This window comes from Emiliania huxleyi (genome assembly GCF_000372725.1).
Source record: "Emiliania huxleyi CCMP1516 unplaced genomic scaffold EMIHUscaffold_251, whole genome shotgun sequence".
NCBI classification, from domain to species: domain Eukaryota; phylum Haptophyta; order Isochrysidales; family Noelaerhabdaceae; genus Emiliania; species Emiliania huxleyi.
The window spans coordinates 86125-102049 of record NW_005200161.1 but is presented as its reverse complement, the minus strand read 5'-3'; the positions used below and the strand labels follow the sequence as shown (position 1 = coordinate 102049).

Below are 15925 nucleotides of genomic sequence, written 5' to 3'. Positions count from 1 at the left end.
CAAGTGCTTTGGGCCAGCAGTGGCGCCGGCTACCCACGCCGCCGAGGAGCCTTCGGTTGGTAAGGTCTCCATTCCTGCCACCTTCACCCTGTCTGAGCAGGGCACACCGCAAGGCGCGCTCCCCCTCTTGGCCCGTGCCGTTGCATAGTGGCCACAGGTGCGGCTGGTGGGGGATGAGGTGTTGGAGCGCGCGTCGATCTGCTGTTTCGTGATTGCGCGACACGCGCAGTCCCTCGCGCTCATTCCAGGGATGTGTGCCCCTAGGCACTCCGGAGCTGCTGCGGAAGTCGTCGACTTACGAAGCCGTCAAGCAGGTATGCTGGACCCTTAGCACTCGCCTACCATTTAACGTCTGTCCACAACCCCGAGTGTATCTCGTCGATAGGAACCTGGCTTCCCGACCTCCCCCATCACGAAAGCTCTTCGCGAGCAGTACGACTCGCCGGCGGCCGAGACGCCAAAGCAGGTCTCGCCGACGAGCATCAAGAAGAAGACGCTTAACTTTGGGAAGCCGCCCGAGCCTAAGCCCAACTCCACAAAGGGCCTGGCACAAAAGTACGAGCAGGCAGCGCAGCAATCCCGGCGGCACCGGCTCAGGTTGCAGTTCTCAGACGGTTTTGCGCTGCTTCTGTAGGTCGCCTCGCCGACGGTCGTGTCGCCACCAGCCAAGTCGACTAGCTGGGTCCAAAGCGGGGGGATCTACCAGAAGAATAAGAAGCCGAGCAGCCTACCCCCCAAGAAGTCGATCGACGATTTGCCCTGAGGGCCTCTTTAGGTGCGGAGGCTGATGTGGTGTGTATGTGTAGGCAGGAGAGGGTCAGGGAGAGCGAGGCGAGACCGAGAGGCGAGCGAGCGACGAGCGAGAGCCGGGAGAGATACGAGAGCTGCTTTTGTGCACAGTGTGGACTGGCAGCACTGGTGTGGTGGGCTGAGCTGAGTCGCACATGTCAGTGTGTAATGGGAATAGGAACACTTTTTCGTTTTTGAGTGTGGGCCCTTTCTATAGTACGGCTTTCTATAACCACATATAATGGTGTGTGGCGGCGAAGCAAAGGCCGATAGACGAGTCAGCTCGGTCGTCCTGGCACAGCGCGCGCCGCCGCCAGCGCTGCAGCGCACGGTCTGCCACATTGGGGTGGCCAGCCGGATATCTGTAATATCTCTCGACACCGTCTCACGCGGCCTGCAACACGCAAACGAGCTCGCCTGCGCCCCGCCCCCGCTACCATGGCCCGCTCTCACGCACGCTCCGAATGGCTCACATTTTGAGGCCGGGCCCGCCGGATGCCGAGTAGATGCACGAGTCGACGATCCCGGCGACGGTGAAGACGCCACCGACGATGGCGCAGAGGGAGGTGAGAAAGTACGAAAAGGCGGGGCGCTCCTCGCGGAAAGTGACCATGATGGGCGAGATGTCGTAGATGAAGAAGACGCCTGCTTATAGGGGGGGCGGGCTGAGGAGGCGCTCCTCGCGGCTCGCGTCGGCGGGGGCGAAGAGTGCGCCGGGCAGCACGAAGCCGTTCCGCGGGTCGTGCGCCGACTTGAACTGCTCGGTGACAGAGTACCTGGGCGGGCCGTCGGGACGCGTCTTGGCCGCGTCCTCTGCCGACGTGCCCCTGCTGCGCGGCGCACTGGCACGACGTGAGGTTGCGGCCCGACGCAAAGACGTACGTGGTGGGGACTACCTTGAGGTAGTACTGGAAGACGCCGGACCCGTTGTGCAGAATCATGGTCGACTCGTCGAGGGGCGACTGGCGGCCTAGGGTTAGGTTCGGGTTCGGGTTAGACTGGCGGCCTGCTCCTCGCGCCGGGCGGCGGCTGACAGGGCGGAGGGTGTGGTGCGCCTGGGTAGTGGACTAGGGTTAGGGTTAGGGTTAGGGTCAGGAGGGTGTGGTGCGCCTGGGTAGTGGACTCCGAAGGAGAGGGAGTGGATATACATATATAGGGCGGAGGGTGTGGTGCGCCAGGGTAGTGGACTCCGAAGGAGAGGGAGTGGATATACATATATAGGGCGGAGGGTGTGGTGCGCCTGGGTAGTGGACTCCGAAGGAGAGGGATAAATAATAATAATAATAATAATAGTGCGCCTGGGTAGTGGACTCCGAAGGAGAGGGAGTGGATGACGTGCGAGATGTTGTAGCCTACGACCGGGCGTGTCTCGAGCTGACTGCGGCGTCGACAAGCGACGGCGGCGAGAGCACTCGCGCGGCGGCCGTGCGAGTCGAAGGGCTTGAACTCGTGGACGAGCTGGCCTGCTCACGGGGGGGGGAAGGGTGTGCCGCCGCGATCCTCCGCCGAGGGAGGCCGGTGCGCGAGCTGCCCTGCGCGGACTGAAAGGCCTTGCCCGGCGCGAGGTGGACATTGCCCGCGACCTTGTTGACCTCGAGGAAGCCAAACAGGTTGCAGCCCTCGTGGATGGACGCGAGCCGGGCCGGCTCGAGCAGCATCGCCTGTTGGTGAATGGTGAGAGTACCAGTCAACAGCGCAAGCTCGAGCAGCATCGCAGGCCGGGGCGAGAGGGGGTCGGAAGGGGAGGAGGAGGGGGGAGAGCAGGGGCGGCTGGCGCGGCCCTCGCCTCGTGCTGGCAGAGCGGGTGGTCCTCCCACACCAACCGCTTGAGCGCCTGGCGCGGCGGTGGGAGGAGTCAGAGGCGGGGGACGACTCGCCCCCTCGGCCCGCCTCACGCGGCCAACCCTAACCCTAACCCTAACCCTAACCCTAACCCTAACCCTCACCCCAACCCTCACCCTCACCCTAACCCTAACCCTAACCCTCACCCTCACCCTCACCCTAACCCTAACCCTAACCCTCACCCTAACCCTCACCCTCACCCTCACCCTCACCCTCACCCTAACCCTCACCCTCACCCTAACCCAAACCCTCACCCTAACCCTAACCCTAACCCTCACCCTAACCCTAACCCTAACCCTCACCCTAACCCTAACCCTAACCCGCCTCACGCGGCGCCTTCGCGCGGTACACCGACTGCACGTCGGCGCACGAGTTGCAGCACTGCCCCTCCGCCTCCGGCATCTCGTCGCGCCTACACAGCAAAGCTCCTTCCCCCCCTCACCGACCTGCTCCGCCGAGCGACGACCCCCCCCCCCCGCTTGTCGCGCGCTTCTGGAAGCAGCTGCCGCACTTGCCAGCCATCTGCCGCCGCAAGTGCGCGTCGTCGAGCTCGACGCCGATCTTCGAGCCGTCGAGCCGGCGGCGCGTCTTGATGATGTTGCTCACCACGTCAATCTGCTGCTCGCCTGGAGGGGAGGAGAGAGACGCCTCAGTCTCGGAGCCGCCGACTGCCCGCCGCCGCCGCTGCCGCACCCGCGACGTCCATCGCCACGAGGCTCATGCCGGCGCACGGCATGTTTGGGAAGGTGAGGTTCAGGTTGACTCGTATCCGCTCGCCTGCTCGCTGAGGCGTGCGTGGCGGAGGCGTGCGGCGGCGGACGTGCAGCAAAGGCGAGGAGGTGCAGAGTGTGAGTGCGGCGGGCGGAGGGCGGTCCCGCGCCTCGGCTGGTGTCAACATAGAGGTGATCGGTGGTCGTCGGCGTCAAGTACGCGTAGAACTCCGAGATGACCAGCAGAAATATGATGGACAGCGACACCACCGAGACTGCCGCGCCCGAGCCGGTGCGCTCCTAAGACAGCAGAGCGAGGGGAGCGGGTTCGGTGGTGGCGACGTCCTCAGCACCGCCGCGCGGCGCGGGACGCGGAGAGAAGCGAGTGCGCCGCGTGTGTCGAGTGGTGCACACCTTGAAGTCGTCGAGCGTCTTTGGGTACACGTCGAGCGACTTCACGACACTTGCGATGTGCGACGAGGCGGCTTCGGGCTCCGGCTCGGCCGCGGAGCCGGATCTGCGCTTGCGCAGCGCCTCCGTGCGTGTCGTGCCGGTTGCGGCAATGCCCTGCATGGCGTTTCTCTCTCGCTGCTGTCGACAACGCTGCCGCGCCGAGAGCAAGAGTGTGCAGAGGGCGAAAAAGAATTTTACACCCCCGGTGTACCTGTGTTAGTGCCAGTGCGCGCCAGTCCAGTGCCCAGTCCTGTGCCCAGTGTTGTGCGAAAAAGAATTTTACAACCAAGCTCCCTCGCACAACACTGGGCACGGGACTGGCGCGCACTGGCGAAAAAGAACTCCCGACACCAGCGCACACATGCACAGACACACAGCCCCTCCCCTTCCCCTTCAAGATCTCAAGGACGAGGGCATGCGCAGGCCGCGCCTCTAGGATCTATCTAGCCAAGCCCACAGAGTGGGAGACAGACTCCTATCAGCTATCACCGCTCCTGCCACCCACGCACGGCGTGTGCCTCGGCCGCCCCTGTCAGAGTGCCCGTGGTAGTGAGAGACTGCCAGTGAGAAGCCGGAGGAAGGTCGCTAGTCGAGAGAGATCGCCAGTGGAATAGGGAGTCCACCGTGCTGCGAACCTGTCGCTGTCCCTTTTGTCAGGAGCAGAGGAGAACTAGGAGAGCGCAACCAGTAGGAGGCCCGCGCCTGCCCCCGTGCCGTCGGGTGCAACCTGTCCTATACGAGAGAGGAATCCCTGGGACCCTCGCCTGTCGTGTGGGTGAACCCTGCCCAGCCCCCCTCCGTGTCGCGATGCGCTCCCCGCTCCCGTTCCCCTGTGTCCCTGATCGCCCTTACAAAGATCCTGCTCGTGCAGGTGGGGACCCTGTCCTTCTCCCACCCCTCGTTGGCGTGTCCTTTTATTTATAGACAGGCTTGACACAGGTGGCTGCGGGGCTGTGATGCAATACGCGGCTATGACGACGAGCTCTTCCAGGCGTGGAGGGACGGCGAGATACGGCGAAAGGACTTGCCGGAGGAGGTGGTGGCTATGGCTTTGGACCTTTGCGAGAGGTGGCGAGCGGAGCAAGAGCGGTGTAGGCGCGTCCACGCGGCGCAGCGGCTCTCCCGCGACCCCGGCCCCTCTCCGCTCTCGTAGCCGCAGCCCTAGCCGCAGCCCCAACTCTTTTGCCGCTCTTCCGTGTCGGGTTGTGACGAGGGGTGAGGGGACACGGATTGAAGATCCCTCACACCAAGATCGTGCAGGGCGGGGACACATGTCCCTAAATCCCATCTCGTCTCAGAGTTTGACCGTTTTATTTATTTATAGGTGGCTGTGGACTGGCGCGTGCTAGCACTATCACAGTGCGCTTGTCGCTGGGAGGTGGCGCCGGGCTGGTCATCGGCGCCGCTCGCGCGCTCGGCGCCGCCGAGGATGGCAGTCGTGACGGCGGCCCAGTATTCGGCGTAGACCGCGCGCGCAGCGCGCTCCGTGTTTGCCTTGAGGAGCGCAGCGACGAGTCCGTAAGGAGCGGCCCCAGCTTGCTGTGTGCGGCGCCGCCGCGCGCCGTATCGAGAGACTCTGTCGGGGCAGGTTAAAATAGCGCCGCAGGCTCCCCGGGCCGTCCGCGCACAGACCACAAAACCCTCATGATCTATATTGCACCCGTTCCGGCGCTCGTGATCTGCGCCCACACTTCCGGCCGCTGATCTGTATTGCACCTATTTTGTGGTTCTGATCTCGAGTGCCACCCTTTGCAGCCCTGTGATCTTGACAGCACCCCTCTCAGGCCTATGATCCTCAGCGCGCCCCCTCCAGGTCTGCTGATCCTCACAGACCCTGCCGTGGGTGCTTGATCCTGAGGCGCGCCCCTGAGGCGCGCCCCCGCCGGTGCTGTGATCCTGAGAGGGATGTCTGTGATCCTGAGCCGCCCCTGCCCCCAGGCAAACCTGCGAAAAAGAATTCAATAAGCTCTCGCACAGTACTGCGAAAAAGAATTGAGGCGCGACCGAGTTGCTCTGCGACAACAAAAAACAATATGCCATGGATGGCCGTGTGAAGAACGACCGAGATACGCTGTGCTTCTGCAGGCTGCCTAGCCAAATCTTGGTGGTCCAAGTCACCTCGTCGAGGTGTGACGAGGGGTGAGGGGACACGGGGATTGAAGATCCCTCACACCAAGATCGTGCAGGGCGGGGACACATGTCCCTAAATCCCATCTCGTCTCAGAGTTTGACCGTTTTATTTATTTATTTATTCGTCGAGGTACTGGGCTCTGGGGTCTGGGCCCGCGTCAGCTTGTTCTCGGCAGCACGTTCGCCGCCTTCCAGAGGATCTCGCCGACCCCCTTCCCGAACCCACCGAACGACCGAACAACAGCAGCTGAACGTCGACGTCCTTGATTGTCCTCCCTGCGCTGGCGTAGCGCTACTCGCCGCCGTGGGACGGCACGCGGTGGTCGCCGCCCACTACCCTGCCCCTCTAGTATGCCAGAATGCCAGGCGACCACACCTGTCCCTTCACCTGTCCCCTGGCCCTGCCCCCTCTCGCCCTTGCTCTCTTCCCTAGTCTCTTCCTCTCCCCCTCCACATGCCCTCGCCGGAACGCCCCCGAGCGAAATCAAAAGAAAACACAACTCTCCGTCTCACAGACAGGTTCGACTGACAGGAAAGAAGGAAAGGAACAGAACGGAGGAGTTCCTATCTCGATCTCTATCTGTCGTGAGTCTGACTCTGAGTGAGATTGACCCCCATGTGCAACAAAAGGAAAAGCGGGGCGGGGGGGACAGGCCAAGGGGGGCGCCGCCGGGCCGCCGCGCGCAGCAAAACGACACAGACCATACAAAGACAGTCTCTCACACACCCAGGCCGGGTGCCGGGTCGCCGGGTGTGTAGCCAGATGTAGCCGACCGCAGCGTGGTGACGCGATCGATCGGCTGATCCCATGGCTGATCCTCGCGATACGCGACCGAATGCGGGGACCGGGGAGAAGGGGTGTGGGGAAAAAGAGCCGGCGCCACCTGTGTTTGAGCGTATAGCGTGCCCCCCACTGCCCCACAGCCACACGTCAAAATCAAGCACAACATGTGAAATCACACAGAGACTTTGACTTAAAGCTCACGTGCGAGACCGTCTTTTCGTATATATAGAGGACTCTCTTTTAGGCGGATCCTCTGTGGCTCTCTCTCGTCGAGCTCGGCTCGCTACTAAAAACCGCACTCCAAGTGCTCCGAGCCGCCGACAGCGAAAGTACCCACGCGCCTCATCATGCTCCACATAAATGAGAGAGTTCAGCACACGCGCCGAGCGCCGAGATCGATGAACAAGGGCCGCGGGGGCGCACCCGGCTCAGCCGCGCCCCCCAAACGGACACCAACACGCGGGCGGTCCGGGCGAAGAGCGATTGCCGCTTAGTGCCTCCCCGCCCAACCCGTGAGCCCGGGCGTCAGTCGCCTCCTCGCTCCTCGGCGAGCTGCTCCTCAATCTCCCTCAGCCGCCAAGCGAAGCCCGCGGCGTACTTGCTCAGCACGGCGCGGTCGGCGGCGCCGACGAGCGGCTCCTCGGCGAGCTGCTCGAGCAGCAGCTTGGCCCGCTGGTAGAGCGCGCGGCTCGCCGCCCACTTGCCCACCATCTCGTCCACCGCCGCCTCCCGCCCCATCCCGAGCGCGTGCCGGTAGAGGAGCTCCTCGACGCACGCCGTCGTCGCGCCGCCGCGCGACGCCTCACTCGCCGTCAGGCGAAGCTGCTGCCGGATCCACTCTGCTCGCTCGAGCAGCGTCGAGAAGCGCTCGCGCATCACGTCCTCGTGCGCCTCGTCGCGCGGGGCCAGGGCCTCGCTACCGCCTGCCGCGGTCGGCGCCTGAGACGGCGCGAGCTGCATCGCCTGCTGCGTCAAGTCGAGCGCCTTGACGTGCAGCGCGAGCGCCTTTGAAGGGAAGGCGGGTCCTGGTGGCGGGGGGGGGGGGGGGAGGGTGAGAGGGCTCTCCGAGCGGCGCCATGCGCCTCCTCTCTGTGCGGCGCCTCGACGAGAGAGAACGACTCCCCGGTGGAAGAGAGGCCGCCGTCCACAGACTGCGCCGCCAGCTCTGCCACGGCAAATGCGCGACCCGCCAGGAGCTGCTGCCGGTGCTGCTGCGCCTGCTGCTGCTGCTGCTGCTGCTGCTGCTCCTCCGCCTGCGCCTGCGCCTGCGCCGCTTGCTGCTGCTGCTGCTGCTGTGCCTGCTGATGCCGCTGCGCCTGCTGCGCCTGGAAGAGCAGCTGCTGCTGCGACTCTGACGCCGGCTTCGGCCCGGGCGCTGTCGCAGCCAGCCAAGCTGGGTCGCCGGTGGCCGGCGGCTGTAGCGAGCCGCGCCCCCGGCGCCCGTCCGACGTCCGGAGCGTGGCGTCTTCGCCTCCGGAACCGGCGGCGGCGGCGGCGGCAGCCGCGGCGGCCGCGGCGGCCGCGGCTGCAGCGGCGGCGCGCGTGCAGGAGGGCTGGCTGACGAGTACGTACCTGGTGGGGGAGGGGCTTCGCCTGGTAGAGGCGCCTCTCCCGCGGAGGGGTTGTGGGGCAGCAGAGGGGTGGTGGCGGAAGAAGGGGCTACAGGGCTGTGGCGGTGGGGCGGTGGCTGCAGGGGTGTGGCTGAAGGGCTGCAGGTGGCGGACGGGGCTTCAGGGCTGTGGCGGTAGGGTTAGGGCTAGGATTAGGGGTGTGGCTAGGGTTAGGGTTAGGGCTAGGTGGCGGTAGGGCGGGGGCTCGGCGGAGTCTCACTCGTTGTCTGGACCGTCCAGGGACTTGTTAGGGTTAGGGTTGGGTAGGGTTTGGGTTCTCACTCGTTGTCTGGACCGTCCAGGGACTTGTTAGGGTTAGGGAGGGTTCTCACTCGTTGTCTGGACCGTCCAGGGACTTGTCGTACACCGCGAGGGGGGGCGGCACCTGGACTGGCCCGCAAGTGCGTGAGCGGGGGGCGCGAGGGCGCGAGGGGCGAGGGGGTGCGTCCGAGCGCGGGAGTGGTGTGCGATGTATCGCACCGCAACCGGAAGCACTTGCCGTCGAGTCGCGAGCGCCGGCAGCGCAGCGCCAGAGTGCGAGGGGAGGTGCGGCGCGAGGGAGGGCGAGGGCGACGGCGAGAGCGAAGGGTGCGGAAGATTCGACGGGTGCGGCGCGTGCGGCGGCTGTAGCTGCGGCGCGAGAACGGCGGCGCCGCGGCGCGGCGCCGCGGCGAAGTCGTGGGAGGGAGAGGCCCCGGAGTCTCGCGCTTGCAAGTGGTGCGGCGCACACCGCGGAGCGTTGGCCAGCAGCGAACGGGCAGACCCGGCGCCGCCAGTCCGCGCCGGCGCGGCCGTCGCCGACGGCGATGGCAGCGTCAGGTCTGGCAGGTCGACGGGCAGGGCGGGAGAGGCAAGCGCCGGGTGGCTGGGCGGCGAAGTTGCAAGCAGGGCAGCGGTGGGCGAGGCGGCGCTCTGGCGCGGCGTCGGCGTCGGAAGCGCGGCGGCGTTGCGGGTCGCGAAGGGGCCGTTCTTCGGCGAGGGCGGCTCGACGCCAGGAGAGGGAGGCTCGACGCCAGGAGAGGGCGGCGCGGCGCCGCCGGGGAAGGCTGGCGAGGGGGGCGTGTGGCTGCCGGCGCCTCCGCCGAGCGCGGGCGAGCTCGGAGGGCGGCTGCCGGCGGGCGACCAGGTCGGGTGGAGGGGCGGAGCCCTCCCGCAGGCTGCTCTTGGCCGCGGGGTGGAGGCGGAGGCAGAGGCGGTGGCTGCGGCGACAGCGTCCGGCAGGGCGAAGCCAGGGATGGCGGCCGGCAATGTCGCGGCTCCAGGCACCTCTCGCGGCACTGCCCCGGCCAGCTGAGACGCGGGCTGCTCCGCCGGAGAGAGGCGTCTTGCCGGAGAGAGGCGGGGCGTGTCGCGGCCAGGCTCGCGCGGCGAAGCAGCCGCCTCTCTCGCCGCCTCTCTCGCCGCCTCTCTCGCCGCCGGCGCCTCGCTCGACGAGGGCGCGGCCCTCCGCAAGGGTGCGGCGCCGGGGCGCGGGAAGGGAGAGGGCGAGGGAGAGGGCGACGGCGATCGGAGCGGCGAGTGGCCGGGCGAGCGCCGCCGGGCGAGAGAGGCGGCGGCAGAGGAGGTGGCAGAGGAGGTGGACGGAGAGGCTGGCGCGGCGGGTGCTCTGGCGGTGGCGGGCTGCTGGTGCGGCGAGAGGGTGGCGGGTGGCGCCAGAGGTGCGGCGAGGGCGGGGGCGAGGGCGGGGGCGAGGGCGGGGGAGGGAGGGGCGTGGTCGGCCGCGTGACTGCCGCCGCTGAGCTCCGGAGGGTAGAGGAAGGGGTGGGTGAAGAGGCTTCCAAAGGAGAGGCGCTGCGTCGGGTCGCGCCGTAGCAGCGAGCGGAGCAAGGAGGCGCACTCCTGCGAGATGCCGCCCGGCAGCTCCACCTCGGACGCCTCGATGTGCTGGAGCAGCTGGACGTGGTTTGCGCCTGTGCGCGGCGGCCCGCGGCTCCGTCGGGGCTGTCTCCGGCTGGTGGCGGAGGCGGGGGGGGTGCGAGCGCCCGTGTAGGGCGGCCGCGTTGTGAGGAGCTCGAAGGCGATGGTGCCGACCGACCAGAGGTCCGCCTAGGGGGGGGGGGGGCGCCGAGAAGGCTCGTGGCGGGGTCTGCCGAAGTGCCGCCCCCCGAGGAGAGACGCGTCCTGAGGAGAGACGCGTGAGAACCGTCGCTGACCTGCTACCTGCTGCTACGGCTACCCTAGAGGCGCATGCTACCTGCTGCTACGGCTACCCTAGAGGCGCGAGCCTTGGCGTCGTACTTGTGGAAGCGGAGGATCTCGGGCGCCATGTAGAGCGGCGAGCCGCACAGCGTCTCCGCCAGGTCCGCCTGCTGCATGTAGCGCGCGAAGCCAAAGTCGGCGATCTTGAGCGTCGCGTCCGGTAGGTGCGAGGAGAGGAGCAGGTTCTGCGGCTTGAGGTCACGGTGCACGAGGTTGTGCTCCCGCAGGTACGCGAGCCCGCGCACGAGCTGCAGCATGTACCCGCGCGTCTGCGCCTCGGTCTGCGCGCCCTGCGACCGGATGACGCGCAGCAGGTCGCCGCCGGGACACAGCTCCATCACGAGGTAGACGTGCCGCTCGGTGGTCTGCACGTCGTGCAGCCGCACGATGTGTGGGTGCTGCAGCGTCTGAAGGATCGAGATCTCCGCCTCGAGGTTGGCCTGTAGCTTCTGGTTGAGCCGCGCGCGCACGATCGCCTTGACTGCGACCGTCCGCTTGCTTATCCGGTGCTGGCCCCGGTAGACAATCGCAAAGCTGCCCTGGCCGAGGGTGGTGAAGAGGTCGTAGGGGCCCACCCGCTTGAAGCAGCGCGGCTCGCTCATCGTCCACGCCCGCCCACGGGGCGAGCGCGCGCGCGGCGGCGGCAGGTGCGGAGCAGCGCTGACTGCCCGCGTGAGGCGGGCTTGGAAGGGCGGTCGGACGGCTGGCTCCCTGTGTTTTTTTTCCCCTAATTGGGGGGGCGCGGGTATGGTGGGGAGCAGACGCGCAGGGCGAGACGAGGGAGGGAGCAGGACGTTGCGGAGATCAGCAGGAGGATGTACGAAGAGATTAGGAGCAGCAGGGACCCGAGGGACCATGTGGAAGACGGCTAGTGTGCCCCCATCGGGAGGACGACCCTGGCTAGTCGCCGACCACACCCACAAAGAACCCTGCACAAAGATCGCACGGGCGGAGACCTGTTCCTTTTTACCCATCTCACAGTGGAACTGTCCGTTGTTCTTCATTTTATTTCATCCACAGTCCACTAAGAGCATAGCTGTCTATCTACTTGAAGCACCAAAAGGGCAAAGCATACCGGTGTGAACAAGTCTCCACCGACAACCACATCTCACCACAACCTCACCCGCCGCCCAGGCCTTGCTCAGCCAAGTCAGCCGTGTTTGTTATGACCCCCCCCAATGAACACACCAGTGAGGGAGGGCGAGACGATCGAGGGGTCCCGTACCATGCGGGATCGACCCTATCAAGTGCTCAAGTGCTCAAGCCAAGTCGAGCACACATGCCGTCATGCGGCAGGGTCCCTTAACTTTTTTTCCTTTTCTTTTCTCCTTGTACCTTGACAAACACTCTCTCAAGTACAGCGATCGCCGGGACTCGCTGCATGGCCTCTCCCCGCAAGGCCTCTCTCTCCCCTCGACCGCGTCGAATCGGCGCGGGCTCTCTCGGCTACGGGACCGGCCGCCCAGCTTCGGCTGGGGGCTGATTGTAGATTGACAAGCTGCCGAATCACGTGAGAGTCGTGATTTTCTTGTTGGTTTTCAAAAATATCTCTCTCTCTCCCAAATCAAACACTCTGTGGCAAAATAACTGAATAGAGCACGACACGGCCCGATTTCTTCTCTGGGTCGCGTACACCTCCCGCCGTTCGGTGAGCTTGCGCCTTGTGGTATGCCGATGGCAGCCCACGTGTGGCGGACGGCATGCACAGGGGTGTTCATGGGGTCCCGTACCATGCGGAATCGACCCTATCCAGTGCTCAAGTGCTCAAGAATAGAGCCGGCATTTCAATGTAGAGAGGAATGGGCGACGCACGAACACCAGACAAGAAAGAGGAACCACAGCGCGCACTCCGCCCCGCTCGCAGGGCGTGCATCACAACCCAGAGCACAACAGGCACTGTAACTCCTCGGGGTTTCTGGGGACTCTTGATTTTTTGTGCGTCGCCCTGCGAATCCCAATCCCGAGTGCGCCCGCCTTCTGCCGGGAGGAGTCGTAAAAGGTTTACCGGAAATCCCCCTCGCCGCACAAATGGCGGCCGTCGGCCTGTCGCCGCCCGTGCCGCCGCCGCCGTCGCCACCGGCGCCTCTACCCCCTCCGCCGTCGCCTCCGAGACCGTTGCCTCCGCCACCCTCGCCTCCGGCGCCGCTTCCTCCGCCAGGCCTTGGCGCTTCTCGCCATCCAGACTGACTCGGCCACCGGCAAGCGAGCCGAGTGCGCGTTCCGAGCACGCGGCCCGGCCCTTTCCCACAGGCCCGCCAGCCGCCGCGCAGCTCTGGAGAGGTAGCTGGCGTTGCGCTGCACTGCTTGAAGCTGCTGTTGAGGCGCTGCACTGCTCAAAGCTGCCCCGTGCGCCGCCGCGAGCGCCGCGCCGTGGCCTCGTTCTCTGGAGAGCCCCAGCACCACCCCTCGCGGCCACTCGCGCCGTTGCAGCAGCTCCGACCCCGCCACTCCGGCTCCCGAGCGCGCGGCGAGCAAGAGGAAGAGCACGCGCATGGGCCAAATCAGTTACCGATACCCCGGAGCGGATTTCCTTATTTTGCGGCATGAGTCTTCTCGGCTCGCTGCTACGCCCTCTGCGAGCGTCGCTGCGCGCCGTTAAACCGTCGGCACTTGCGCGCGTGACACATAGTATCCCCACACGGCTCCTCACTAGCAGGCCACGACAGCTGAGCACGGCGTCGGGTGCGTCGGATGCGAGCGCGGACGGTGCGGCGACGCCAGATGCGACGCCAGATGGGCGTGCGTGGGTGCTCGGCAAGACTTGGGACAAGCGATTGGGGCGCTTCATCACGCAGGCCGAGCTCGGCAAGTGGGTGAACTCCACACGCTCCTTGCGCATCGCGTGGCGAAAGTCCGCCAAGCGGCGCGCGCGCAAGAAGCGGCGGCTCGCGCGGAAGAGAGAGGGAAGGTACAATTTCTGAGTGGCGTCCGCGGAGTCGCGTTCTCATCCGTAAGCGGACGGCATGCGCGGGCGTATCTGCTACTGCCCCACGAGAGCCCGTGTTTGTCTGCACAGAGGCCGACGCGAGCGGTTGAGAGAACTGTCACATGAGTCATGATGTGGTCAGTGGTGCGTCGGTGCACGGTGGCGCTGGCCGTCGGTGGCGGGTGAGAACAACTCAGTATTCTAGCCGGGTCGGATCTGAGTACTACGCTGTTTGTAATCGGCCCTTGAGCTTGACGTGACGTAAAGTTGTCGCATGTCGGCGGAGCCCACAGTTAACACAAAAGCAGCCTACGGACTATATACGTGCGCGGCTTTAGCAGCCACGCGCGTTTGAGCCGACACAACTCTGCGGGACAGTGAGCTCCAGGAAGCATGTCATGGGTACGACACGTCCGGCGAGAGAGGGCGGCTTAGCAGTCCTCCTGCGCCTCTGCGTCTGCGTCGCTTCTTCGGGGCGTGCTCGGCGGCGTGGCGGCGGCGTGCTGCGCGTGCATCGACAGCGAGTAGAAGAAGGCGCCGATGATGGCCATGGCGGCCCCCGCGAGGCCGAGGGGCGGCAGCCGGTTCCCAAACACGAGCAGCGAGACCGCGACGACGATGGAGCGCTTGAGCGTGTTTGCGACGGCGTAGGTCACCGGGTGGATGATGGAGAGGGTGCAAAAGGCGATCTCGTTGGAGAGGTACTGCATCAGACCTGGGGTCGCAGGGTCAGGGTCAGACGTCAGGGTTAGGTGCTGCAGCAAGCCTGGGGCGGGGGCGGGGCGGGGCGGCGGGTCTCTTCCTCCCCCGCGGTCCCCGGTGAGGGCGGTGCAGCTGGCGGCGGTGCAGCTGGCGGCGGCAAGGGAGGCGGCACCGGTGAAGACGAGAAGCGCCGCGAGCCTCCAGCCGTGCATCGGCGGCGCGGTCGACTTAGCGAGTCTGCTGGCCCCGGCTCCGGTGAGCTCGAAGAGAGCGGCGACGGGGGAGAGGGCGAGGCAGCCTCCGACCGTGAGGAGGGCGTACATTCCTCGCGGGGAGAGGTGGTCGATCGCCTAAAGGACATGTCTCGGACATGACCTGGACGTGTCCTGGACATGCCTCGCGGGGAGAGGTGGTCGATCGCCTAAAGGACATGTCTCGGACATGACCTGGACGTGTCCTGGACATGCCTCGCGGGGAGAGGTGGTCGATCGCCTAAAGGGACGGGCGTGGTCGGGCCGTGGGCGGGTGCATGCCCATGTGCGGGCGGGTGCGGGGTGCGGGTGCGGTGCAGGGAAGGTTGCGTGCAAGAGGGAGAGGGGGTGGCGCCTCGAGGGCGCGCTTTGCGCGGATCGAGTACACGGCGTAGGCGGCGTTCGAGGTGACTCCGGCGACGAGCGTGTAGACCTGGGGTGGGGGTGAGTGTGAGGACCGAGTAGCCGACGTCGGAGGTGGAGAAGAGGGTGGGGGTGAGGGTGAGTGTGAGTGTGAGGACCGAGTAGTCGACGTCGGAGGTGGAGAAGAGTGCGACGCCGCACACGACGAGCAGCAGCGAGCCGTAGGTGTGAGCCTGCGGGGGGTGGGGTTGCTTGGGTGAGAGGTGCGGGAGAGCGGCGGCGTGGCGGCGGGAGGAGGAGGCGGAGGAGGCGGCGGAGGAGGAGGTGGTGGTGATGGTGGTGGAGGAGGAGGCGGAGGGGAACGGAGGAGGAGGAGGAGGAGGAGGAGGAGCACCGAGAAGGTTCGCTTGTAGAGCAGGTAAGAAAAGACGCAGGTGAAGAGCGGCTCGGCGGTCTTGATGATGTTGGCAAAGGCGACCGTGCCGTACGCAGGCGCGAGCGTGCTCGTCGCGTGTCCGATGCAGAGGAGCGCCACGATCGGCAGCAGCGAGGCAACCTCCTTCGAGGAGAGGCGAGGCAGCTGCCGCACGGCGAGCCACGAGCGGCGGCCGGAGGAGGTGCGAGGGCCGCGAGGCAGCGGCAGGTAGAGCGGGAGCATGCAGAGCGATCCGATCGCCCAGTACGACGTCGCGAGCGCCCACGGGTGCGGCCACGTGTTGAGGCAGATCTTGTTGCACAGATTGAAGACGACGTTCAGCGCCCACCATGCGAACACATTGAGCGCGACGCGGAGGCCGAGCACGCCACTCGGTGCGGGCCTCGCCCGCTTCGCCGCGCCGGCCGCGCTCGCCGCCTCGGATGGTACGATCACCCGTGTGCCTCGCAGGACCGGCGAGCCGCTCAAGCGGCCGCGGCGGCGGCGGCGGAGCGGCGGCGAGGCAGGGGCCAGAGACTGCTGCGGCTCGGCGGTGGCGCATGCGACCGCGACTGCGACGAGCAGCAGCAGCCGCAGCCGCAGCCGCAGCCTGGGGCGGGCAGTGGAGGGCAGCATATACACATCCCTCCGAGCAGCGAGCACGCTCAAGCCGCGTGGTGGGCGAACGGGAGGTGAAGCGAGATGATGAGGAACAAGGCTGCGGAGAAAAAGAAAAACAAGCGGGGCGCCA

General features: G+C 66.2%; 3 protein-coding genes across 3 annotated transcripts; all 3 read right to left on the bottom strand.

Annotated features, from left to right (window-relative positions):
• Window positions 1–1000: 1000 nt before the first annotated feature.
• On the bottom strand, window positions 1001–3963 carry EMIHUDRAFT_418794 (hypothetical protein). Its single transcript, XM_005777971.1, has 12 exons — window positions 3756–3963; window positions 3512–3641; window positions 3325–3408; window positions 3122–3257; window positions 2968–3043; window positions 2576–2623; window positions 2321–2450; window positions 2214–2252; window positions 2088–2141; window positions 1633–1759; window positions 1504–1565; window positions 1001–1434 (listed from the first exon to the last, which is right to left on the bottom strand). The coding sequence occupies exons 1-12, from the start codon at window positions 3912–3914 to the stop codon at window positions 1259–1261; spliced, it is 1221 nt and encodes a 406-aa protein (XP_005778028.1). The 5' UTR covers window positions 3915–3963; the 3' UTR covers window positions 1001–1258.
• Window positions 3964–6900: 2937 nt separating this feature from the next.
• On the bottom strand, window positions 6901–11201 carry EMIHUDRAFT_457510 (hypothetical protein). Its single transcript, XM_005777970.1, has 4 exons — window positions 10544–11201; window positions 10301–10364; window positions 10046–10228; window positions 6901–7733 (listed from the first exon to the last, which is right to left on the bottom strand). The coding sequence occupies exons 1-4, from the start codon at window positions 11117–11119 to the stop codon at window positions 7234–7236; spliced, it is 1323 nt and encodes a 440-aa protein (XP_005778027.1). The 5' UTR covers window positions 11120–11201; the 3' UTR covers window positions 6901–7233.
• Window positions 11202–13874: 2673 nt separating this feature from the next.
• On the bottom strand, window positions 13875–15810 carry EMIHUDRAFT_237476 (hypothetical protein; the record flags this gene model as incomplete). Its single annotated transcript, XM_005777969.1, has 5 exons — window positions 13875–14158; window positions 14318–14405; window positions 14930–14992; window positions 15154–15612; window positions 15742–15810. 5 exons carry the CDS (start codon window positions 15808–15810, stop codon window positions 13875–13877), a joined length of 963 nt encoding a protein of 320 aa, XP_005778026.1.
• Window positions 15811–15925: the final 115 nt, after the last annotated feature.